The following is a 24800-nucleotide window of genomic DNA, read 5'->3' as shown; positions in this document are numbered from 1 at the left end:
GCGCTTGTGCCCGCGCGGCGTCCCGTGAAGGGCTCCGGAGGAGAGGCTGTTTTAGATGGGGGGCGGGTCGCCTTGTCTAGGAGGGATCCTCCTTGGATGAGGAGGGGACACTTTCAGGAGCAACTAAAAAAGAAACAAAGAAACGCGTATGTGTGTACGCACGCGCACGCACACATATACACACACACAGAGATAGACATCTATAAATACCTATTCTCGTTTGGAAGTATATATGGATTTATGCATGCGATACGCGCCCGAAAGGAGCTTCTTGTAGGTCTCTGTCCTTTCTGCGATTGCTTGCAAACTTTTGGCAGCAGAAATGCTACTATGCTGGCATTGTTTGGGAAGAGGGCAAGACAAAGCACCACAAAGCCGAAGCATTGTGGCCCCCTCCCGCTTTTGTGGACAAGAGTCCACTTCCTCAGATGCATTCTAGTTGGCAGGTGAGAGTGTAGTAGAGGAAGCATCTTGCAACCGGGGATGACATATATCAGCTGAAAGTAGACCAGTCTGCAGATGATGCCACTTAAACCTGTTCGTCTTTAAGGCGCCAAAATAACGTTTTTGCTGCGATGTATTTAGGCTTCCATCCTGTATCCGCTTACCCACTGAAAATGGACTTCGCTCTGAATAAGACATGCCGAGTAGTCCTACCAACGACCCTCGGAGGTACTTACTGGGGCGAATCCCCTGAAATACAGCGGCATTTACTTTCAAGAAAACGTATACAAGATTATATGTAAGCATGACTTGAATAGACCGTCCCACAACTATGTTTACCCAAGCACTTTCTGAAGCATCGCTCGAAGCCTAGGTATCTGTTATCACTAAGGTAACAAAAGGAATCACGCCCCTTCCTCTTTCCACTTTCAGACTCTGCGCTTGCGCAATAGCTCCCTTGCTGCGACCGTTTAAAACAAAGCCATGTTTTTTTAAATATCCCTCCCACAAGAGGTCCGCGCGCGCGCAACGGGCCTTAGTCTCATTTAGGGCTTTTGGATTGGTTACGGAGACCTGCTGGGCGGGTGCGACGGTTTTGATTGACGCGATGTCAGCGATTAATAGAAGGGGTCGAGAGCCACGATTGGCTGGGTGGACCTCGCGGGAGAGGGATCGCTGATTGGCCGCCCGTGCCGCCATCGGAGCCGCCACAACAGGGAGGAGGTAGGAATTCGGTTACATCTTGGCCGCCGCGCCAGGCTCTCAAGCGCCGAGAGTGCGTTGGCGGCGCGTGGAAAAGGGGGCTCTGGCGAGGAGTCGTGAGGTAGGTGGGGAACCGCTGCGCCTGAGCTGGGTGGCTTTTCTCTGCCCGCGTCGCCCGCCGTTTCCTTTCCGCCCCTTCGGTTCCCTGTGCGCTGCCCTCATAACTAGCTCCCCCACCCGCGCCTGTCTATTAGACCAGGTGTTTCCCTTTTCAAATAAGTTGTCCGCCCCCCATCTTTAAAAACACAGAGCTGTGTCCACGAGCAAATCAGCGTTTCTGTCTCTTTCTGTCACAGCTTGTGGGCCTCGTGGACGTTCAATAGGTGAAGTCCCCTCGTCTCCCCACCTGCCCTCTGCCTGGCCGTGAGGTGCAGTAGGGGCTGGGACGCGGAGGTGGGGTTGGGGGAAACATGGCTCAGATCCGTGTTTTTCAGTGTATCGCCTTGGGAAAAATCCAGAGCCGCAGCTGTTTTATCTACTATTAAGGTTTTCCCCCCAACATCATCATCATCATCATTATTGTTATTAGGTATAAACGGCTCACCGTTATGAAATAGCACAATAGTATACAAAAATAAGAATAAAAGTATATGCCAAGAATACTGGCAGTTGTAGCAGTGCACAACACCAGAAGGACTAGCACATGGGTAGGCAAACTACCCAAACCTTGAATTAAATGGGTTTGGGAGGGGGCAGTCATAAAAACTGAGGCAGTTAATATTTGAAATTAGGGTGATGTTGCCTACCACCCAGTTATATAAAATGCTCATAAATTAATATTCCTCTAATACTGATCACTTTTGATTATGAATTGGCTCAAAAAAATGCCACTTTAGCCCATCTTTTGGTTGCTGGCTACCTATGAATTTAATAGGATTTCAATACCGGTAATTCATCACATTAAGCTGATGATTGCCAACTAGTATTTGACCTGTGGGGGATGGTTCTGGTGACCTGGTGGGAGGGAAATCTGAGAGCAGTGGTTTGAACTAGCATTGCTGTTTGCTTTCTTGAGTGCAGCGCTTCTTTCACTGGGCAAAATAGACAAAGCCCCCAAAGACCACTGAAGCACAATAAAAAGTGATGGTGATCTTAAAAAGTAGAAATCTTGGGCAGGCAGAAATGAGCAGGTCAGATGGATGGAGTTTTGACTACCAACTCTTGGGGAGTGTAGAATCATTCACTGCTGATTTTCAAATACAGATATCTTTCTATTCTGAAAGCAAACTCTTGTTTGCTTTAAACAAAAGTTTTTGTTTCATAAATTTTAAATTATGACTGTTAGTCACCTTAACTGTGATTTTGAGCAGTTGGAAGAAACAGTAGAACACAGTAGCAATAACTTATGCTGGGGAATGAGACGGTTATTGAATTTGTGCCTTTAAAATGGCGTTAGCCAATGTGCCCTCAAGATGCTGTTGGACTACAACTTCCATCAGCCCCAGCCAGAATGACTAGTACTAGTCATCAGGAATGATGGGACTTGTAATTCAAGAACACCTGGAGGGCACCACATTGACTACTTGTTATTTAAAAGTTCCATGGTCAATAACAGCCCTTCCACAAAATTGTGATAACCATGATAGAGGTGTACTGTTCATCCACTGTGAGAACAGGATGTTGAACTAGATGGCCCATTGGCCTGATTCAGCAGGCTCTTATGTTTTTATGTACGTGGGTATTATGTACATGGGCATACCAGACCTAGCACTGGAATAATGTAAAAGTAAAACTTGAGAGCCAAGATACAACTACTGTATTTGACTAGGGAAAAAAATGTTGCTGGTAGGTTGCAGATTAGATGTTGCAAGTTAGACAATAAATAACTTCCCTTGATATATCAGAAATGGAATATGCTAAAATACTGGTATCAGACATGATTACTTCGCGGTACTTAACTGTATCTTTTAACTTATTCCTGTTCTTGCATTTTCTCAGAGGGTGAAGTGATCAAACGGATGCTTAAAGCCTCATGGAACTAATTTCACCTGTGTCTCAAAACCAAAGGTATTATTGCAGAAATTTTGATCTCTTTCAATATGAATATGATTTACAGCCTGTCACATGAGGGATCCAAGTCACACGTCAGCAGCACTTCCTATTTGTTCAGGTGTTTTTATGTTTATTTCCGGAGGCCCTGATTCTGACTCAGTCACTATAAAGGCAAATAGAACAGAGTACCCTGAAGACGTTGAAAAGTATGGATAGCTAGAAATTGTATCACTGCTTGTTAATTATAACAGTTCAGTCCTAAATGTGTCACTGATATTTATTTTATTTTTATTAAAGTTAGGTTCTGCCCTACCATCTAAGGAACCCAGGACAACATGATATGTTCCAGTAGCTTGACTTTGTTTATGTGTGTAACAGTAATATGTATCTGTTACAGTCATACCTCGCGTTAAAGTAGCTTCAGGTTGAGCGTTTTCAGGTTGTGTTCCAGTGACCCGGAAGTAACAGAATGGGTTAATTCTGGGTTTCGCCGCTCATGCATGTGCAGACGCTCAAAATGATGTCATGCACAGAAGCGGTGAATCGTAACATGCGCAGACGTGGGTTGCGTTCTGCTCAGGATGCGAACGGGGCTCCGGAACAGATCCCGTTTGCATCCAGAGGTACCACTGTAGTTGATATTACTTGCTGGTGTACTCCCTCCTCCTTTCCCCTCTACTACACCAGTTTGCCACTGTTGCTTGGGAAAACCAGAGGTGTGGGCTGTTTTCCTTGAGATAATCATATTGATATTCATTGACTGTGCCACATGTGTTTAAAGCCTTGCATGCACTCGTAGCAGTCCAGAGCTCTCTGCAAGTTAGCTCCCAGCCTGGCAGCATTTCCTGACATGACCATGTGGGCAACTCAGGAATTGTTGCTAGTGTGGAAGACAGCATGAGAGGGCTGCGCTACTTAAACATAGTGTTTAAAGAAAAATAAAGCTCCCCTCAGGTAACTTGTAATGTAAAATAAGGCAAACACAACCCTCCACCCCACAAAAAAGGAGCAGAATTGTCCAAAGCTTTTTCCCATTGCACTGTTTTTGAGGACCTATTTGATTTCCTCAGCCCTTGAATGATTCTTTAAAAAGACTATTCAGCTCAGTCCTAGTATGCCCTGGAGTTTTAAGTTAAGTTTGTGTATGAAACATTCAGCACTGCTTACAACTGGGTTGAATTAAGCTGAAAGTGTTCTGTTTGAAATGGCTTCTTTTGCAAAATACCGTAAAAGTAGTTAATGGGTGGTATTCAATTAAGTTGGAGTAAACCAATTGAAATTAATGCACATAACTAATTTAGAGCCATTTCAGGAGGTCTACTCTGCATAAAAGTTAGGTGAATACCACCCACTGCTTTGCAATACATATATTTAAAGAGAATATGAAAAACCTACATTTTCCATCTTAAAGGAGCACACTCCTACCATGTTTAGGGAAACTTTTAATGTTTGATGGATTACTGTGTTTTAATATTTTGTTGGAAGCTGCCCAGAGTGGTTGGGGAAGTCCAGCCAGATGGGTGGGGTATAAATAATAAATTATTATTATTATTCTTTTGGGAGAATTTGGTAAACTTGTCTTCTGCTTATCTCCAACTGTACCCAAATAAAAAGTAGTAAATTTGTATGTCTTTTCAGAGGTGTTTTGGGGAAAATGGTGCCTTTCAGCTTTCCTGCATCAAAATGTGCACTTTGGAATCCAGCTCCTGTTGGAGAAAGCATTGTCTCTCACCTGTGTTATAGGTATGGCGTCTCATATAGATTAAGAGTTTTTCTTGCCCTGAACTGTTTACTCATCTATCAATAACTCTTCCTCCAACTCTGAATCCAATTGTTATAATACCATGGAGGTCATCTAGTCCAAGTCCTGTTTAATGCAGGATGCAGCAGCAGTATTATTGACAGATGGATGACTACCTGCTGCTTATATACTTCCAGTAAAGGGAAGCCCAGTACCTCCATATGTGGTCTGTTCCATGTTTGAACAATTTTGTACTGTAAGGAAGCTTTTATTAAAGTTTTGCCAGTAACTGCTTTCCTTCAATTTTACCCATTGGAACAACAAATCATACAGCACCCCAAGAAAAGACATTGGGCAAGTACAAATTGTATTTAGGGCAGAGAAAAAGGTGTCCCTAAGAAGCCACAGCTAATACTGTAGTTTGCGCTTTCTGTAATGTGGCACAAGAGTGACATAGTTGATTTTTCTGCCATACATGGAGCAAGATAATTTCAGTGAAGTGTAATGGTTTTTTTAAATCAATAAACAACTCAGAACTGATTGACTCAACTATTTTCTATGTAGTAAAATAAATCCAAAATTTGAGCTTGGGAAAATTACTAAAAATAATTACAATGAATCATGGTTGCTTTTGGACTAATAACACATAAATGAACAATTTCAAACCTAAGCAACTTTTTCAAGGTGCTTCTCCAATTTTTCCCACATCAATTCTTGCTTTCCTTTTTTTTTTTTTTTTTTTTTGGTAACATGGATCATTTGTATTTTGTGGCAGTAGTGAATTATTCTTTGAGATAACTATCAGTCTTCGTATACTTAGAAATAGTAAACTCAAGTACTGAAACTTTAATTTGTGTTTCTTCAGAAATCCTAAACTGATAATGCATGAGAAAACACTGCGACTGACCCATCGTCATGCTAGGCAGAGTAGAAGAAAACCCTTCACATGTTTTCTGATTGGAAATCTTGCAGTAGATGAAGGTAGGTATCTTGTTAGAGGCCATTGCCATTCTATTTGACTCAACAAATAAGCCTTACAGCAGTGTGTCTTTATAACATGATTATTTTGTGAATGATACCAAGGGGTGTAAATATGAGCCTGCCTTACATTGTTGGGCTATTGATCCTTCTAGGCCAGTGGAATCAGCATTGCTTTCTCCAGATGTTGCTGGACTACAACTTCCAATGTCCCTTGCCACTCACAATGTTGGTAATCCAACAATATTGGGGGTGGGGGACCCTCTTGGTTACACATGTTCTATCTAAATATTGTCTCTCCTGACGGGCAATGGCTCTTCAAGGTCTGAGGTGACTTTCCCAACCCTGCTGCTTGAGATCCTTTCAACTAGAGATTACGTTCTACAACTGAGGTTGCACTGTACAGTGATGGCATGTTGATGACTATTTCACTGAACTGTGCATTTTGATGTTTGTGTTACTTTACATGCAAACCTGTTTACAGTGTTACCTCAATGGTCTACTAGTCTATTGTAACTGGCAGTGACTTTGTAACCTCAGGAAAATATCTTCTGTTCTGCTACCTTATGTCCTTTTAACTGGAAATGTTGAACCAGCAACCTGCTGTATGCAAAGATGACTATCACTTAAATAAGACTTCATCAAAATTACAGCTGTCTAATTACTTTGGGCAGGGTTTGTGTGAACGTTGAAATGTGAGTGAGCATCATAGTGCTGATAAGTCTAACAAACGGTCTTGTTTTAAGCCTTGGTGAAATTTGGGATCAGTGAGCCATCTTCATAGAATGTATTCTAACTTGCCTAACTTCTCTGGCACAGATGGTGAAGGTGTATCACTAACAATAGATCGTTTTGATCCGGGTCGTGAAGTAACTGGTGGCTTGGGGAAAATACCAACAGCATCGCTTCCTGGAGATTTTTTGATTCCATGTACTGTTAGTGCTTGGGGATTTTCATCAGGTGATGTCATAGTGCACAGTTCTGAAGATTTCAGCTTGGCTTTTAAGGTAAGAAACTTGAGACCCTTATTTTAACACAAAGGTTGTTTATTGAATAGCTGCTGTCTTTCTATGTTAATATCCATTGGCTATTCTCAGTTTGTCCCGGACAGTGATAGATGCTTAGACATGAAAAGCTGTATCTGGGTGTAGCTTTTTTATTCAGTATAAGTTTGGAAAGGGCGACTGTTTTTCTTTAACATTACCTTCTGTTTATTTCTGTTTTCACTCTCTCACATCTTTTTCTCTGGAGCACTCTTATAGGAGAGGGGAAATAAAATAATCTCCATATATCACAGCTCTGACCAGCTAAGTTTCTTTTCAGAAGTTTAGATGCCTAGCCTAAAAAGAATGCCATTACTGTTCTTAAACTTTGAACAAACCCTGCTAACATGCTTGTGTCTGAGACTAATCCGGACATAATTTTCCCCTATAGATACTGCAACAGAATTTGAACAGTCAAGATTCTTTGGAACCTTCGAAATTGCTGACTTTAAGAGTTCACATTTATTCCACAGAAGATATGGACAACCTAAACTTTGACTTTCACTGGGCAGCTGTTACATTTGCCAATGCCTTAAAATACACTCCTGTGAATTCTGTTCCAATAATTCCTACAGCTCTTGCTAGAAATCTGAGCAGCCACATGAGCATTACACAAGTTCAGGGTACCTGCAAATGTGGGTATGTTAAGCTTCATTTCTATTCACTTTGGTAAATTTCAGTTGTCTGTATTGTTTCATTTGGTCTTGGAGTAAAATATATCAATGCATAATTTCTAAGGAGACTTGGAAAGTAGCTTCCAGTCCCTTTAAATCATCCAATATGATTTCCAGGTTTTTTATATAATTGACTAGGGCTAGGGGAGTTTCTTTGTTTTGAATATAAAGATCTGACACTATTTAAAAACTATTTTCATCAGTCACAGCTAAACTGTGCTGTATTACACGGTCTCTCTTTTGTATTATTAACTGATGCAACCTTCTATATCTCACTTTAAATTACTGGCCTAGCATGAATGGATTTATTTATTGTCATGTGGAAGCTGCTGAAAATGCAGCTTAAGACAGTGTCTGTAACACACTAATATTGTCTGCCGCGTAAATTGCCTGTTATCCTGTGAACAGTTTGCTGGTCAGTATAGTATATCAACTGGTATTGAAACTCCACACAATGGGAAAAATGCACTAATTAGTCATATGAAATGCAGCTTTTACACATTGTGTCTCCACCACACGGAAGATTTCTCAACAGCTCTAGTGTAAGAATTGGCCTACACAGAGGATTCTTAGTTTCTATTGGATTTTGAAATTAAAACTGGTGCTATACAAGCAAGTTCAGTCATTTCTTTCAATCAATATATAAGTCAAAGGTTGAATTTGTGTGCCCACTCTGGTATTAGAAATCAGGTTTTCCTTGACACACATGTGAGAACATACCACCTATAGTTTTGTGTATCATTATAAGAGATGTGCTGTGTGTTAAGTTCTAGTATTACCTGTGGATATAAAATGGTTTTAAGCTAGTGGAAGCACTTCCGCAAGACACCCTATTTTCACCAATCCCCTTTCTATCAATTGCAACTCTATGCTGAGGGTCCTCTAAACCCACAGAAGATTGGTGGGAGGAGGCACAGGGGACTTTATTGTGTAGGATGGGTCAGTGAAAATCAGGCGCCCTCCTTTGCAGAAGCACTTTTTCTAGCACAAGAGCACCATTGGATACAACCAATATTTTAAAAGCATCACAAGTTCCCTGCACCAGTAACATGCCTGATTGTGACCAATGAAAAATCCTCAGAAGGATTTTATTGGGGGTTTTTTAAGGCTAGCTTTTTGTTGACTCAAGTGATTGAGATAGGTTTTCAAACAGTTTGGATTTTTTTTTCTTATTTACAGCTATCTTACAATGGACCAGACCAGAAAACTACTGCTAGTTCTTGAATCTGATCCCAAAGCTTATACTTTGCCACTGATTGGCATGTAAGTATTTAGATGAAGTATGAACGTTTCCTCTGTTTTTCTTTCTTTAAGCTTGGCATTGACCAGAAAAGCAGAATGTTTTAATATGTACTGCAGAAATATTAATCTTAAACTGGATAACTCAGTTGAGTAAAATATATATGCTACATGAGAATGCACTGGCTTATAGCATCAAACCTATTTTTTTTCTTCCTTTAGCTGGTTGAGTGGAATCTCTCATATCAACAGCCCACAAGTCTGGACTTGCAGCCTGCACTACTTATTCAACTCTTCAATTCAAGAAAGGTGATAATAATTAAAATGAACTTTTCTCAATAAATGATAAGTACACACAGGTCCTGCCACCTGCAAGCTCACTATCAAAAAATCATTTATCCACACTTACAGAGTTATGACCAAACCTCACTATATCCCCCACAGATTCACTTATCCAAACAACTTACTTCCTTACATCCTTGGGTTTTTTTGTTCTTTGCTGCTTGGTGGCAGCCATTTTGGGCAGAAACCACAGAGAATGGGTGTGTGAGAGAGAGATTAAACAAATCAGGGAGCAGGAGATTGCTTGATTGTCCCAGACAGATCTAAGTAGGTTAATGTAGGAAGAGATAATATTTAAGATAACCTGACTCAAACCATTCAAAGATGATCAGCAGCACTATTAATTGAGCCTGGGTTGTGAATTGGAAACTGTTGTACCTGCTAGCCCTTATAGCTTCTATAACAGAATTACATGCTCCCCAGAACTAAGTGAGCAATATGATTTTCAGATAGTGAGCTGGGCAACTTGCTGAAGATATATGAACTGGACTTAGTTTAACAACAAAGCACAATTGCTGAATTATATTTGAAATATGAACTACCCCTTTGCTTCCTGTTCTTGTAGGTGATCTGATGGCATTTGTTATATTAAGCTTTACCATTTGAATTCAATTAAAAAAATTATTTATTTCATTTGAATTCAGTACATCACATTGCCAAATGATTTTTTTATTTATTGTTTCTGTTTAATGAGTGTATTTTATTTTATTTTCTTCAGGGTACTTTCAGAATCAGGAAGTTTCCTTGTAATTCTTTATTCTCTGACGCATAAAGATCCAGAGTTCTATGAATGCCTTCCTTGTGGTGGACATACTAAACTAGGTTTCCAGCTACTTACAAGCAAAGAAACATTACGTTGCTTTAAAGTAAGTTGCTTGATTTCCATACTTAAGTTGGCTGTGCAGCTACAATGGGGTGCTTGTCAACGGTTGTTTATCACAGGGGCAAAGTTGGCCCAGCAAACCTAACCTGACTAACCATTCCCTATCTCTGAAGTCATATGTGATGTCAGGTGAAGGCCAGGTACTGTCATGGCTTTAAAGCAACAATCAGGAGTTTATAGTGAGAACAGCTTCATTAGGACTAGGAAGCAAATAAGTACTCCAATATCTCTGCCCATGCTTTTTGTTCAGGACTGTGAATGTGGTAAGCTTGTTCTAGCAGGCAGATTCCCTTTGGGAATTATTACTCATTTCTCTGTGTGCCAAAATACTTGTGTACACTAGATCTGGTGCTATATCTGAGGATTTGCTGTATCCAATGATCCTCTACCTCAGTGGTTTTCAGTCAGCTAAGTACTGTGTACCCCCTGTTTTTCAGAAGCCAAGGCATGGACCCCCTACTTTTGAAAATGTTGTCCCAGCACCAACATGTCCCAGAAGACCAAACATGTGTCTTCTGGGCTGTGTTCCCATGTGAGTCACATGACCCATGTAAAAGCACAGTCCCCAAATGGGATGTCCTAGATAGTTGATGGGTATGTGCCACAGATGTCCGCAGACCACCAGTTAGAAACCACTGCTCTAGCTCTTATCCTCTACCAAGTACCTTCCTGTTTAACATTAATCTTTACTCCAGTCCAGGGTGCCCTGAATATAAAAACTCATAGGAAGCAAGAAGGTAGCACTACTGCTAGGGTTTGTTTGAAGAGTTCTTACATGACTTTGGTTGGGATAAGTTGTGTGGTAATTGTTAAATGGAGCTTACTGACTACATCTACTTCATTTCAGAACGTGGAGCCATCAGATAAATACCATATTCAATTTGAACTAAGTTCAGAAAATAAAAATGCAGAAGTGGAGTTCTTCAGTAAAATTTCAAAGAATGTTTCCTTTAGCAGGTGAGACCTTTTTCAAATACTTATGCATTTAATCAGACATTTTTGTTTTCTATTATGCAATCAAAACATTTTCTATGTAATACAAAACTCAAAACTTGATTTTATTTTATTTATTTTTTTAGCCCATCACAAGGTTCCTCAGCTAGTAAACTTTCTGTTAGTGATCATGACTCTGGTGTGGAAGAGGATGCATCCCCAAGACCATTTCCCCGTCCTCACCCAGTGAGTCAGCAGGTATCTCCAAGATTTAGTATCTTCAAGTTTTTAGAGAAAATATCAGTATCTTTGGGTAGTTAGTAGGAATTCTTAAGCACTCAGCTTCTGCATCAGTGCTGCCGGGATAGTTGTATTCCATGCTCTTACCACCAGGTTGTGCTGTGGTGCTATTAACCCTTTATTGCTGCAAGTACATGTTTCAGATTAACTTTATAAAGAAACCTCTTAAGGAGACTTCATATTCTACTGTGGGAAGCATGTAGACCAAATAAATCAGCTGACCCATAGCCCCATTGTTTGACTTAATTTACTAGGGAGGTCCTCTAAAAGCACATTGAAGGAGGGAGAAGAAATAATGGTTGAGCTGTACAGATAGGCTTCTTAAGAATGCAAATGTTGATTGCCTTCAATTTTTCTGCTTCCTAAGTTAAAGATGGAACCAATGACTGTCTCTTGATGTAGACAATAACTGTGCTAGTAGTGTTTTAATAGAGAGACTTATATGCACTTTGTCAAAATAGAAACAGTGTTTTTCTGCAATAGCTTTTTCTTTCCATTTGAAACACTTGTACCTGTGCATCTGTCTACAGTACATGTATAGTATCAATATTTGAGGTTCCATTAAAATGGCACAAGGACTCCTATTTTGGCAAGGACTTGGGATAATATCTTATTAAAGGTCTCCTGGTAGAAGTAGGTTTCCTCTACAATGGGGTATGACTTACATAGTGATGTCTGCCTTCTCTTTCTCCATAGTGTAGTGGAAGCTGCTACAACAGTTTCTCAGGTGGGGGAGGAACATTCCAATTAAATTGGTAACATAAAATACGTGTTGATCTATGCATTTCTTAAGTTTATATTGTCCTCGTTTCCAGATGACAGAGATCCAGCCTTCGGTTCCTGAACTGTCTATTGTGTTTGATGGCATCTCCACAGAATCTGTGTCAACATCCAAAAATGTCATGGTGATGGATAAAAAACCCCAACCTTCATTGGGACATCAACCTGCTAAGATGGCATGTTCCATAGGGCATCCATCCCACCAACTTCAGAGCTGTGATTCTGGGAAACAAAGCTTGGGTTTCTGTGCCAGAGAGCCTTCTCCAAGGCAGTTACCAAGCCAGATAAAGCAGAGAATTTCAGTTTTAAAACCTTCCAATGGAAAGAAACCTCCACTACAACAGCAGTCCAACTGTGGTGTAGTTGGATCTCAAGCGAGAAAGAGCTCTGGGTCTTCTTCCTCTTCTTCTCCTTCAACTCCTTGTAGCGGGTTCTCTCCCAACACCTCTTCCCATCGGCTTGGAACACCAGAACAACACTTGGCAAATAATGAGCCTACACAAAGCAAAGGAGAGCTTCCTTTTAATGGACCCTCAGCATCTAACTCTAAACAATCTCATTTAGCTTCCCAGCCTTCCTGGCACAGTTGTCCTTTGTCATCTCCACACATGAGAAGACCCATGGAACTCCGGATACCATCTCAGAGCTCACCTTGCTGTCCCCACTGTGTCTGCAGCTGCCAGTTACGTGACCATATGCAATACAGTCCAACAAATGTTTGGCAAGGGATGTCTACAGTGGGTTCCGGTCACACACCTGAAATCCAGTCAAGTAATTCCCAGGAGAGTACACAATTAATGTTTCATCAAAATATAGAATATATAGATCCTTGCTGCAACCCAGTGTGTACCACAAGTAGTCCTATGAACCTTGGCCATCATGGAATAGTGGGGAAGTTTTGCCCGCATAATGATGACATGTCAGCTACAGTAAAGATTTCTTCTTCAGACCCTGGCAGTGCACAATCACATGCAGTGTATCCGGCTTGTGTGCACACTCATGCATCAAAGTTGGGACCCAATAATGGAATAATGAACTTACCTTCAGATGTTTACAAAATTCTTGCTGAACAAGATAAGCAGATCAAACTGCTACAAGCTCAGGTTTGTTGGGTTAAATCTATTGTGTACGTGCTTAGAATTTACTAGGTTCATCACAGGAACATGGTCTTTACACTCATGGTACTTACGATATTATCAGATTACAACTTTGGCCTTGTGTACTTGTCTGTTAATAGGTGGCCTCTTCAGAGCCTAGTAGAAATATGTAGTGGGTTAATACTATGTCTTTTAACAGTTTCACATAGCTCGTTAGCTATGCTTTCAGAATTAAGCTGGCTGGTTTACTAGTCAATTTAGTGAGCCATTAAGTTGTTTGGAATTAAGTTCAGTGCAGAATAGAAACCAACTAGGTTTTAATTAATGAAACTCAACTGTTTTAATAGCAATATGTGCTTTTCTCTGTTCTACAGTTAGCAGTGTTGCATTTTTATATAAAGAGGACTTAAAGATGCTGCCTTTAATCATCTTAAAGAAAGAATAGTTCTGTATTCATAAGAGACAAATTGATATGACAGTGATATTTACTAATTACTTTCCCCACTTTTATTATCTTGGCAGTATAATTAACACTGATCTTACATGGTTACAGATTCAGCGGCTTTTAGAAGCACAAACTCTTCAGCCCTGTTCAACCAAAACTATAGCAAACAGTAGCATACAGTCTGAGAAGCAACTAGAATTTGTTGCCATGGAAACCCAATCATCCACAGGGTTACACATGAAGAAAAGTGTCAGCATTGCAGTGAGCACAGGTATTGGTTTATTGTACACCTTATTGAAGTTACACTGGTATAACTCAGCAGTGGGAAAATATTTTAGCACCATTTTAGCTGTTCAGAGTCTGCTCTGCTGTCTTCCTATTTGATCCAGTAGTGTTGTGCTGTCTTCCTATTTGTTCCGCTCTGCTAACAAACTTGGGTCCTGTACCCAGACTGTTGTATCATGGTAGATTCCAATACAGTATAGTATGACTGAGAACTGAATATTAATTGCTTGAAAGACTGTAAATTTTGTGGAATAATTAATGTGATTGAGTTGGTTTGCTCACAGCAGTGTTCAAATGTTAAAGTTGTGGGGGTTTTTTTAGTGCAGTGGATCTTGTCTTGCTAAAGAGAAGTTACTAATGTGATCGTCACAGCCTCAAATCACACTTCAGTGTGTTGTGACTTCAACTACTTTTGTTTTGATGGCTGCTGCTAGAGTCCAAAACTGGTATTATCAAGATTACCAAATTTGTATGAAATGCACAAGCTCATCATGTTGTGAAACTGCCCATGAGAGGACTGCTAATATTTATCATTTTCAGTTACTTAAACACTGAGTGTCACATTAAGGAACTGCTAGTAATTGCAACAAGCTGTACCAGTGATTTGCTATAACGCATGAAGTTGATGGACATCTGGGACTGGGATAGAATACACAATACATGCAGAGACAGAGAGTGGTGCCACCAGCCTAGCTAAATTCAACCAAGGCTTTCTTCCTGTTTTACTTTAGGTGCTAGCTTGATGTGGAATGCTACTTTGGAAAATAAAAATGAGCATGTGAAACAAGATGATGTTGAAATATCCAATGAAGACATCAATATTTCTATGAACACTGAGAAGAACAGGAGTGAAGCAAGCATTGCCTCTTCATTAAATGCTGTTGACATACCCAGTTTTGTGGATAGTATTCATCTTCTTGTAGAAGGAGCTAATCAGCCCTCTGGACTCCGGTAAAAAAACAACCCTCGTTTAAATTCCCCATACTTTAATAACCTACATATACTATGTTGTGTGAAACCCATCTGATTTTTCAGGAGTACACTGGTGGAGGCATACAGTTCCACATTGGTTTGCCTCAGTTCCCTCCCTTTGCCTTCAATAATGCATATTTGTAGAAAAAGTTGACCACAGTTGGCAGCCTTGTTTGCCTGAGCTGAAGTGGTTTGTATTATTCACTTAAGTTCAGTAATCTCTCATTCATGATTGTTTTGTTGTACATCTGTATTTCTCTGCTCAGCCTCAGAACAAGCCATTTTATGTGTGTTTGTCACCTGTCAGAACTAAAATGTTAATTCTAAGAATTTGGGTTGGTTTCAAAAAGGCTATTTTCATTCCCCCCCCCAAAAAAAGTGAGTCTAATTGACTTTGTATTATGTTCACTGTTTTAAATAAACAGTATAGCAGCTAAAACCATGTAGAACACTGACTGTAGCAATGAATTAATCAGCAAAGATTCTACAATATATCTACAGCCACTCAAAGTTGTGCATCTTTAGCAGATGTTTTCCTCCTATATGACCAGATACTGCAGACAACTTGCTTGAAATGCTAATGACTGAGTTAAGTGGCAGCTACAATGCAGCAGCCCCATTAATCAATCCTAACTTCACTTTTCATGGGTAAAAATGGATTGCTTATTTGTGGAGGCGAGGAATTAAAAAAAAAAAAAGCATGCCTGCCTCACTGCAACTTCATGTGCAGCTTTACTGATGACTAGGATCTCAAACTATAGAAACAAGTCATGGGCATACAGAACTTACTGTAATCAAGCAAGCAATCTCTTGATGAAGCTTGCATCCCAGTTGCTAAAAGTGATTTTTCACATATTGAGCTTTCAAAAAATTTCTGAGTGATGAAAAATCACTTCTCTGGCAGTAACTGATAACCTGTAATGACAGTACATGATTTAATCTTATCTCTTTTAGCATACACAATTGATTACTTTAAGCTGCATTATTTGAATACCATTAATACCTATGCTGCTCTTCAGGTCATTTGATGATCTAGCAGGCATTTTGGCATTAATTATCCATGTTTCTAGCCTTAGCTGTTAAAATAGCAATTCTTGTTGTGATCTGCAAATATGCATTAAATCTTATTTAATTAAGGGACTCTGCATAATTCTTTACTGTGCAGTAAATGTACAGGTGTTGCTAACTTGGTTGTTTGGTCAAAACTTACTCCATCAAGGAAGTGCTTGAGGTTTGGGAATGACAAGAGTATACTTAAGCGGCATACTTTTTTTCTTCATTATTGAAGTTATTCCAACTTGCTGTGTAGAATATGGTTGAATACTCATCGTAATACAGCTTTTGCATTTTGCCATGGCATTGCTGATAATGACCATCCCATTTTATAGCCTTCACACTAGTATTGACCCACTTTCCCACTTCTGTTCAAAATCAACTCATTTGAATCTTCTCTACTAATTCACTATTCTCTGCTTCTAGTAGTGGACCAGATGCTGACTCAGGACTTCCCCCAATTTCATCAATGAATGAAAGTGTTAGCATGTGCATGCAGACCAGCCCATCAGAGAGAGCTGACAGTCATTTGGTAGCAGTTAATGAACAAAATATTGAGCATGTTATCACTTACCTTCCAAATGCCCCACCAGATGACCAGAAGTTTTACCAGGATATATTGGTAAGTTATTTCGATGTATCATTCCTTGACCCAATGCTCCTTAGTGGTATTAGCAGAGAAGCTACCAGGCTTTATTTTTTTAAAAAATGCAGTTTTTATAAAACAGATTTGTGTTGTCCAACTGTTTATTGAGCCTTCATGTTTCATTTTACAGTCCATAGTACGCATTTCTGATATTTTGCATGCCAGAATAGTTTTTCAAGATGTAATTCGTGTATCTTTTAATTCAAATAGTATGTGGCACAACAATAATTTAAGATTGCAATGACTGGGGGTGATATCTAAGTTGTACTTTCCGACTCTGAGTATGACTTAGTCAGATGTCACTCTGAGTATCTGAAATGAAGTTTCATTATGAAAAAAGTTCTGATCTTCTGTGAATATTTGATTGGCCTTGACATACAAAACTATTCCGTAGCATGCTAAGTATGAGACTGCTAATATCCTATAGCTTTGATTAGCTTTTTCTACAGTTCTCTGTACCTTCCTTTCTATGTTTCCTTAGGGTCAAGTGAACCACTTCTTGAAGGAATCTTCTGCAGAAAACAGTTCCTCAGTACAAAAGGACATTACCAGCAGTGAATGTACCACAGCTTCAAAAATGAACAAAACAGAAAGAAGAGGCTCAGTCAATCCTGATCCACTTCTAAGTGATAAAGATATTGTTCTGAATGCAACCTTGAAACAACTGAGGAACCTTGGAGTAAAATTTGACTCTCCTGACAAGATGATGAACAGTGCACACAAAGTAGAGAATGCCAGGTAGAAAGATTGCTCTAAATAAAGAACAAAAAAGTCTGACTGAGCTTATAAATGGCTTCATCCCTCTAAAGCGGGGATGGGAATCGGATATTCTTTAACAGTTCAGTCAGTGTTCAGAGATGATGAGAGTTGTAGACGACATCACCTGGAGGGCTTCCCATATCCATACTCCAAAGGGCCAAAAATAATGACTTTTGTGGGTAGGGATGGATAGATCAGTCAATTCATGTTGGTGTCCTTTTCGTGCTTGTCAGTTTCACATGTGTATGTTCAGAGGTCTATTCAGGCTCAATCCCACAATAATCTAAAATCGTTTTAATCTACATGAAGATTTTGGTTTTTCTCTTTCTAAATATGCATTCTAAGTGCACTGTATCCTAAAATATGCATTGATACACTTATGTATCATGTAATTCAGCATTTAGGCAAGAACATAATCTAAAGCAGGAGAGAGAAACCCTTCCATCTGTCAAAGTTGACCTATGTGGGAGGGGTCTGCTTCACCAATCCCAGTCCTACTCAGAGTGGACCCATTAAAGTTAGTAACTTAATAACATGAGTGACTTAGGTTCATTAATTTGAATGCTTCTACTCTGTGTAGGATTAGCATTGGATATAAGCATTGGCAGTTTGAATTGGCATGCAGTCTGTTTCCAAAGGACCCAAAAAGCATTTATCAATGTTGTCTGAGTTGGTAAGCCATAGTTAGCAGCTACTATATCTGTAGGACAGAACTAGGCTTCCAAAGACTGACTTGTCAACCTAAGCTTTAAATACTGTCCTCGGCTCCTTAGCTAGTAGGATAGCCTATCTTTAAAGTACATTGACATTTTGTGACCTGATGGCTACAATTAGGTAGAATAAGGTACACCCTGTATACTTACTTGCATCAAGTTAAAATAACTTGTTTTTCTTTGTTTTCTTCTAGCATATTGGCCTGTATTAATCCTGAAGCTGTAGTCCCAGGTCTAAACTACATCTCTTTTGCTAATGTTGGCATGAGTGGCTTAACTCCCAATGGAGTAGATCTGAGTATGGAAGCAAATGCTATTGCACTCAAGTACCTAAGTGAAAGTCAACTGTCACAGCTTTCTCTGAGTCACTCAAGCCAAAAAAATTCTGTGGCTTCATCTGTACAGACTCTCTTGCACACTAATACTGATAAGACTTTGGTGGGCTTTGGCTTAATTTCCCCAAGCAATATGTCATTTGCAACCAAGAAGTACATGAAAAGGTATGGACTATTGCAAAGCAGTGATGGCAGTGATGATGAAGAGAAAGAACAGACTGACTTCAGTAGAGGAGAGAACATAAAACCTGTTCTGCAACTCAATTTAAACCCTATTTTAGATGGCTTTAGCTGCCAGAAAGACCCCTACGAAAGAGGAAATGAGAGACTTTCTGTTAATCCAGCACATCATGAATCTGAACTATCTAGTACTCATCTGTCTAATCCAGAGGGTCCCATATTAAGAAATGTTACAAATGCAGTCATTCCACTTCGAATCCTTCACCAGTCAGATGAGAGTTCGTATCCATTTTTTAAAGACATGAACCCCCAAATGAAACTTCTACCTGGAAAAGCAGAGTTTACTCAGCATCCGGACAAAGAGAATCTAGATAATCAAATTGTATCTGAAACTCATCAAGCTCCTATTGTTGATAATTTAAAGCAAGTGGACAACATGAATTCAGTGGGTACTTTCCTTGATGTACAAAAACTCAGACAGTTACCCAAGTTATTTTAACGTGTCTGATTTATTGGCAACCAACACCTTGCAGGACTTTTCAATACAAGTTGAACCAGTTTTCTGTAGTTCAATTTAATCAAGAAGCCACCAACTCTTTTCAAGTGGTTTTGGCAATAAACTAAATGGGAGGAAAGGGTTCAATGTATGCCTGGTGTGATGGCTTGACTGTCATCTCAAATATAAATATTTACACCTTTATGTTTATTGATGTGTCTTTATGCTCTTAAAGGTCAGCAAATATATATGTAATGGGACATACTTTTTTAAACATATGTATGAATTTTGTAAAATGGACTTTGGCAACTTAATGCTGAAGTGGAAAGGGGGTTTAGGATGAGATTATTTTGGTTACTCAGTTTAAAGCATTAACCTTTTTTGAGTCCGTTCAAGCATTGGAGTAATGCACTTCATTAGACAGCCCCGATTCTTACACAAATTTGAAATAAAATTTCATAATGTTTACTATGATCATGAAACAAAAACAAGGACAACCAATTTCACCCTTATCTTGTTTTTTGTCTTGTAGCATGAACATAAAGAACAAATGCTGGATAAATTGCTGAACTGTTTATCTATTTGTGTTTGAAATCATTAACATTTTTTGAATGTCTAAATAAAATGTACTTGACACTTGTAATATGCAGACTTGTTATACTCAGGGTTTTTTTAAAATTAAATTTGGTTTATTTTATTTCTGTGTGTGTTACCATAATAGTTTTAATTCATTATCTTCCATGAAGGCCTAAAGTCCTTTAGCCTGTTTTACATTGTTTTTTCCAATAAAAAATTTGGAATGATATCCATCATTATGCATGGTGATGTCCCTCACTTCATAATATTTTTGCTGGTATATGCAGAGTGGGGACTGCTGAATGTGGTGAGGAAATCCATTATATTAGCTTAGCAGAAGTTACATATGACTCTTGGTAATTGCCTAAAACAGGGTTCTCAAACTTTCCTTGGGCCACTTGAGAAAACTGAAAATTACTGAAGCCCCAATAGGCACAAATTGGCAATGCAGGGCCAGAACAAGCCACAAAATTTAGGTGGAGTTTGACATACAGTGGTACCTCTGATTACGAACTTAATTCATTCCGGAGGTCCGTTCTTAACCTGAAACCGTTCTTAACCTGAGGTACCACTTTAGTTAATGGGGCCTCCTGCTGCTGCGCCGCCAGTGCGTGATTTCTGTTCTCATCCTGGGGCAAAGTTCTTAACCCGAGGTCCTACTTCCAGGTTAGCAGAGTCTGTAACCCGAAGTGTTTGTAATCCGAGGTGTTTGTAACCCAAGGTACCACTAATTAGCTGTCAACTATTGATATCCAGTCCCTCTTTGGAAATTGCTGAATTCTTTGCTACTGCAATTTCCCTCTAGCAGGAAGTTCCATACTTCAGCTTTCCTCAAGCTAAATACAGACTGGCTGCAGAGGTATAACTTCCTCCCCCCCCTTTTCTGCAAAATCTGTTCCATAAGCTTTACCCCACCACCACATCTTCGTCTTTTACTGTTCCTTTCCTTCATGCACTTTTCACATTCATTTTTCTCCTATGGCAACTTAATTATCATCTCCTTCCTCTGTATTCCCCTATATTTAAAATATTTATTTTATGTGACAGTGGAGAAATGCCTTATCTAAGGTGTTGTGTAAAAAGAACCTTCCTTCTCTTTTTCTAATTTCTTTCACTACTACTTCTGGCCCTGCTATTCCAAGTTGTGTTCCATACTGCAAAAAAGTGAGGTTGCCCCTTTGGTATGGGGACCATGGATGTGGAAAAGTCTCTGGCAACAACATTTATGCACCTGAGATTCAGCCCTATTATGGCTGAGACTGGAATATTGATGCATGAGACGGTTGTCTATGATTGAGGGATGTGAGAGATGCTTTTTCCATTGAGACTGCTGTTGTTTACCATCTGTTCTGGCACTGAGATTGCCTGTTCCTCTACCCCAATCTGTGCTGTTCTTAGATGCCTCATTGCCTTTTTCTTGCATTTCCTGTGTCCCAAGAAATGTGTAGCGAGTGTTTTGAAGAATGCAATGGAAGCTTGAAGACCCTGCCAAAGGGAAGTTTTGAATGGAGGTCAGTTAAGATGGGCGGGGTATAAATAATAAATTATTATTGTATTATTATTATTAAGATGCCAAGTGTTTAACCACTGATTAATAAGCTTAGAATTGCATTGATTATTCTATCATGGCTTCTTGTAGATATGCTGACAGACCCCCACTCTGCCTCTGCATCTTAAAGCTGAAATATTACTGCATACTTTACCAGCTCACAATTCTGGTGATCTGCAAGTCACCATGTGCCAGCTGGTTTCTTCTGTATAACAAGATATATTGCAGCTCAAGCGGGTGCAGCCAAGTCCTGGGAGTGCCCAAATGTGACTTTTCAGGGTCATGGCTGCTGCACTCTGCACATGCTCGGAGCACTACTTTTGCCCATTGTGGCGAGGTCATACGGGAGCGCAGACACCCCTCCAGCCTAACTGGAGCTCTCTTAGGATCTTGTGCCGGGTTAAGGAGGGCGAGACGTGACTCTTAATTCATCCCCATCCCGCGATCGCGTCCTTCTGCCGCCTTCGTTTTCTCTCCTCTCCGGCGAGAGGAAGTGGCGCTCGTGTTTCCCGGATGCAGCGTGCAGGACAGGCCTGGCGGACAAGTCGTGACTGCTCTGGGGCTGATCTTCCTGGCTTCCCAGCAGCGTCGTGAGCGGCCTCCCTTGGGGAGGGGGAAGCTCTTCCTCGGCCTCCTTCCTCCGATCTTAGAGCCTGGGTTAGAGACGTCAGGCGGCGGCTGAGTCCCCTTGAAGCAGCATCATTAGGGAAATCCTCGCGTCTAAGGGAAGCGGGCCTAATCTGCTGATCGGGCTCTTTGTATTTCCCTGGATCACGAAGCCCTAGTTCCCCCCTTGATGTCCGGATGACTGACAGACCGACTCCCGCGTTTAACGTTTGCTCATCGCTACTCCGTCTTCCAGTCTCTCCCCTTTCGGTCAGCCACTTTCAGAAAGATAAGAAGCGCGATAGAAGTGGGAGGAGAGATTGCTGGCTTGTTTTTGTTCTCATTACAGTGGTACCTCGGGTTACATACGCTTCAGGTTACAGACTCCCTTAACCCAGAAATAGTACCTCGGGTTAAGAACTTTGCTTCAGGATGAGAACAGAAATCGTGCTCCGGCGGCAGCAGGAGGCCCCATTAGCTAAAGTGGTGCTTCAGGTTAAGAACAGTTTCAGGTTAAGAACGGACCTCTGGAACGAATTAAGTACGTAACCAGAGGTACCACTGTATTATTATATCATCATAGAATTGTAGAGTTGGGAGGGACCACGAGGGTCATCTAGTCCAACCCCCTGCAATACAGGAATCATTTGCCCGATGTGAGGCTTGAACCCACGACTCTGACATTAAGAGTCTCATGCTCTATCAACTGAACTATCCAATCCAATGTTTTTCCTTTTGTAATTTTATGTTGCGAAAGATCTCTCAATGTCTGAGATCTACAATAATACCTGATAAAAACATGATAGCAAAGTTGCGGCGTGCTTCCCTGGGGAGCATTCCAAAAACGAAGGGGCTACCGCAGAGAAGGCCATAAAAACCACGCATTATAGCATAAGCTTTAGTGGACTGAGTGCATCTGATCTGATGAAGTGGACTGGACTCCACCAAGCCTTATGTCACAACCAATGCGCTCGTCTTTAACGTGCCACAATCATCTTCATTGTTTTTTGCGGCAGGAGACTACCCCGCTAGAAGCTGCAAAGTGACAATTTATGTTGTATTAAGAAGGACAATGGATGATTTCAAGCCAATCTGGCTGAAAGCATATTTATTACGGGGCAGACAACCATTCTTTTAAGGTTGCTGCCACTTTCGGGTTTAATTTTAATGGGGGACCCAGTCGGAATCGGATTCACAGGACAAGGGCGCCTCTAGATTCGCAGCATAGCGCCTGTAGTTGGTGTGTCGTGTGGACGTAAATAAAAGGCCAAGAGGTTGTATTTCATACGGTGGAACTCTCCCAAACTGATTCGTCTGAGTGTAAACCGCATGATGATCTCAAATACATCATGTAGAACAGTCTCCTAAAACTATCAGCCTTGCCTTCCTGAGTCGCATCGTGTAGTCCAAAATAGTCTGAGGAGAGCAGGCTGAAGCCAGCTCCCCAAAGCTAGGTGGCAGAACACAAAGTAAGTCTACTCCTGCTCCTGCGTCGTCCCCGACCCTGGACGGGCTCACCCCGATTCCTGGACTGATTTAAAGAGCCCTTGTTCTGTAAAGGAGCTGCGGCAGCCTTAAAAAGAAACCTTGAGCGCATCCCTAAATCATGTCAACGCCTATTAATGACCCCCGGAGTCACTTCCACTTTCCATCCTTTTATTTCAAGGCACCTCGGACGGGAATGCTATATCTGCATCGATCCCGAAGGGAGGTAATTACTCCGCAGTAGTTAACCGGGAGTACACTTAAACGGTTTCCCACCGATTTGAGATAAATGCACCGACACAAAAGGGCTTCCATGTATTCCAGATTAACTGTAGCTGCTTTTCGCCTAGTTCGATGCAAATGAGAACGCGCCTTGCACACATACGACTCTATTGAAAGGAGACGAAATTTGGTTTGGAAATGTGACATTTACTGCTCATCGATGCTCTGTTAAAATGAATGGGACGCACATCCTGCTAATACGTGCTTAGGATCCGAGAGAATAGACGGGAATAAAAAGGCTCTATTTGTTTTTCTTCCATCCATCAGCGCCTCTGAACTTTATGAATCTTAGCTCCGCCAACTCAATTCTGCATCTATCTCCAGTGATCGTTCTGAGTCCCTTCCCCAACCGAGCGCCTTAATGCCCCCCTCCGGAATATTAGCCCATCTCCTTCCCATGAAAAGGTTACATATTTGACGGGTTATTTAAAAATAACCATAACTGCGCACTTCAATGAGCTTTTATTCCTAAATAGCACCCCCACCTCTGATTTCCTTAATTGCCCCCACTTCCCTCCGTCGAATATCAAATTAAACCAGCAAATATCGCTAGTTTATGCCCACACATTTTATTTATTTCTTTATTTATTGGCTAGGGAAGGATTTTTTATATCCCTTCCCTTTGTTTACCCAGTTGTACCAGACATGCTGCTCCCCTCAGCCATTTAGTTACACGCTCGCACACTTCTCCCCCTTTTCAATATCTCGATCCATTTTATTTTGGCTCATTAAATTAAATTAAGAGCCGAGTAGGTGTTCCATATTTAATGCCGGGTGTGCGGTGGAGGCGGGTGGGCGGGTGAGGGGGGCACGCAGAGGAAGCCTGTGGGGGAGAATCGTAACCACCAAGAAAGCTGAAAGAAAAGATCGTTATTCAAATGTGGGCAGTCCTGGCGAATATTTTATTCCTCCTCTTCCCTCCCACGTTTTTTCCCCCTCTGTCTCTTTTTAAAGCGCATCTGAACGCGCGCCCCTGCGCGCGCGCACCCGTCTAAAAAAGCAATCCGGCATGCATTCCAAAGTCCCTCTCTCTGCATATCCCTGCAATAATTTTCCGCTTTCCTTCGATAAAATTGCCAAATAATAATGAATCATTTCATAAATAATGGGTTTAGGGGCTTATCAGGGCAGGCGGGCCACTGCCAGCGCCTTATCTCTCTTGGCCACATTGCTCCGGTGTTCCGCTCTCCATACTAAATAGGAAACTGGA

The 24800-nt window shown here is 40.8% G+C and overlaps 1 protein-coding gene across 5 annotated transcripts; it reads left to right on the top strand.

The window, feature by feature from the left end:
- The first annotated feature begins 122 nt into the window (after positions 1-122).
- Positions 123-19901, top strand: STIL (STIL centriolar assembly protein). 5 transcript variants are annotated; one of them, XM_081009345.1, is made up of 17 exons: positions 123-672; positions 3145-3213; positions 4837-4941; positions 5805-5920; positions 6737-6924; positions 7352-7599; positions 8814-8897; positions 9096-9182; positions 9934-10081; positions 10946-11055; positions 11178-11289; positions 12147-13214; positions 13762-13924; positions 14670-14889; positions 16390-16585; positions 17091-17347; positions 18276-19901. In XM_081009345.1, the coding sequence occupies exons 2-17, from the start codon at positions 3179-3181 to the stop codon at positions 19093-19095; spliced, it is 3957 nt and encodes a 1318-aa protein (XP_080865471.1). In that variant the 5' UTR covers positions 123-672; positions 3145-3178; the 3' UTR covers positions 19096-19901. The 5 variants fall into 5 exon arrangements, with proteins under 5 accessions (XP_080865471.1, XP_080865473.1, XP_080865470.1 ...); XM_081009347.1 differs by lacking the exon at positions 123-672 and adding an exon at positions 1040-1267 and having other exon boundaries at positions 11178-11277; XM_081009344.1 differs by lacking the exon at positions 123-672 and adding an exon at positions 1041-1167.
- Positions 19902-24800: the final 4899 nt, after the last annotated feature.

Source organism: Podarcis pityusensis (assembly GCF_964106645.2).
Source record: "Podarcis pityusensis genome assembly, chromosome: 6".
NCBI classification, from domain to species: Eukaryota; Metazoa; Chordata; class Lepidosauria; order Squamata; family Lacertidae; genus Podarcis; species Podarcis pityusensis.
The sequence above is the reverse complement of the archived record's forward strand: the minus strand, read 5'-3'. Positions and strand labels throughout refer to the sequence as shown.

Bases quoted from the DNA above. Each gene is read 5' to 3' on its own strand.
- STIL (XM_081009345.1), top strand. From the start codon at position 3,179: ATGGAACTAATTTCACCTGTGTCTCAAAACCAAAG. The intron at 6,925-7,351 runs GTAAGAAACTTG...TTTCCCCTATAG, and splicing joins ATTTCAGCTTGGCTTTTAAG to ATACTGCAACAGAATTTGAA. The intron at 7,600-8,813 runs GTATGTTAAGCT...TCTTATTTACAG, and splicing joins CAGGGTACCTGCAAATGTGG to CTATCTTACAATGGACCAGA.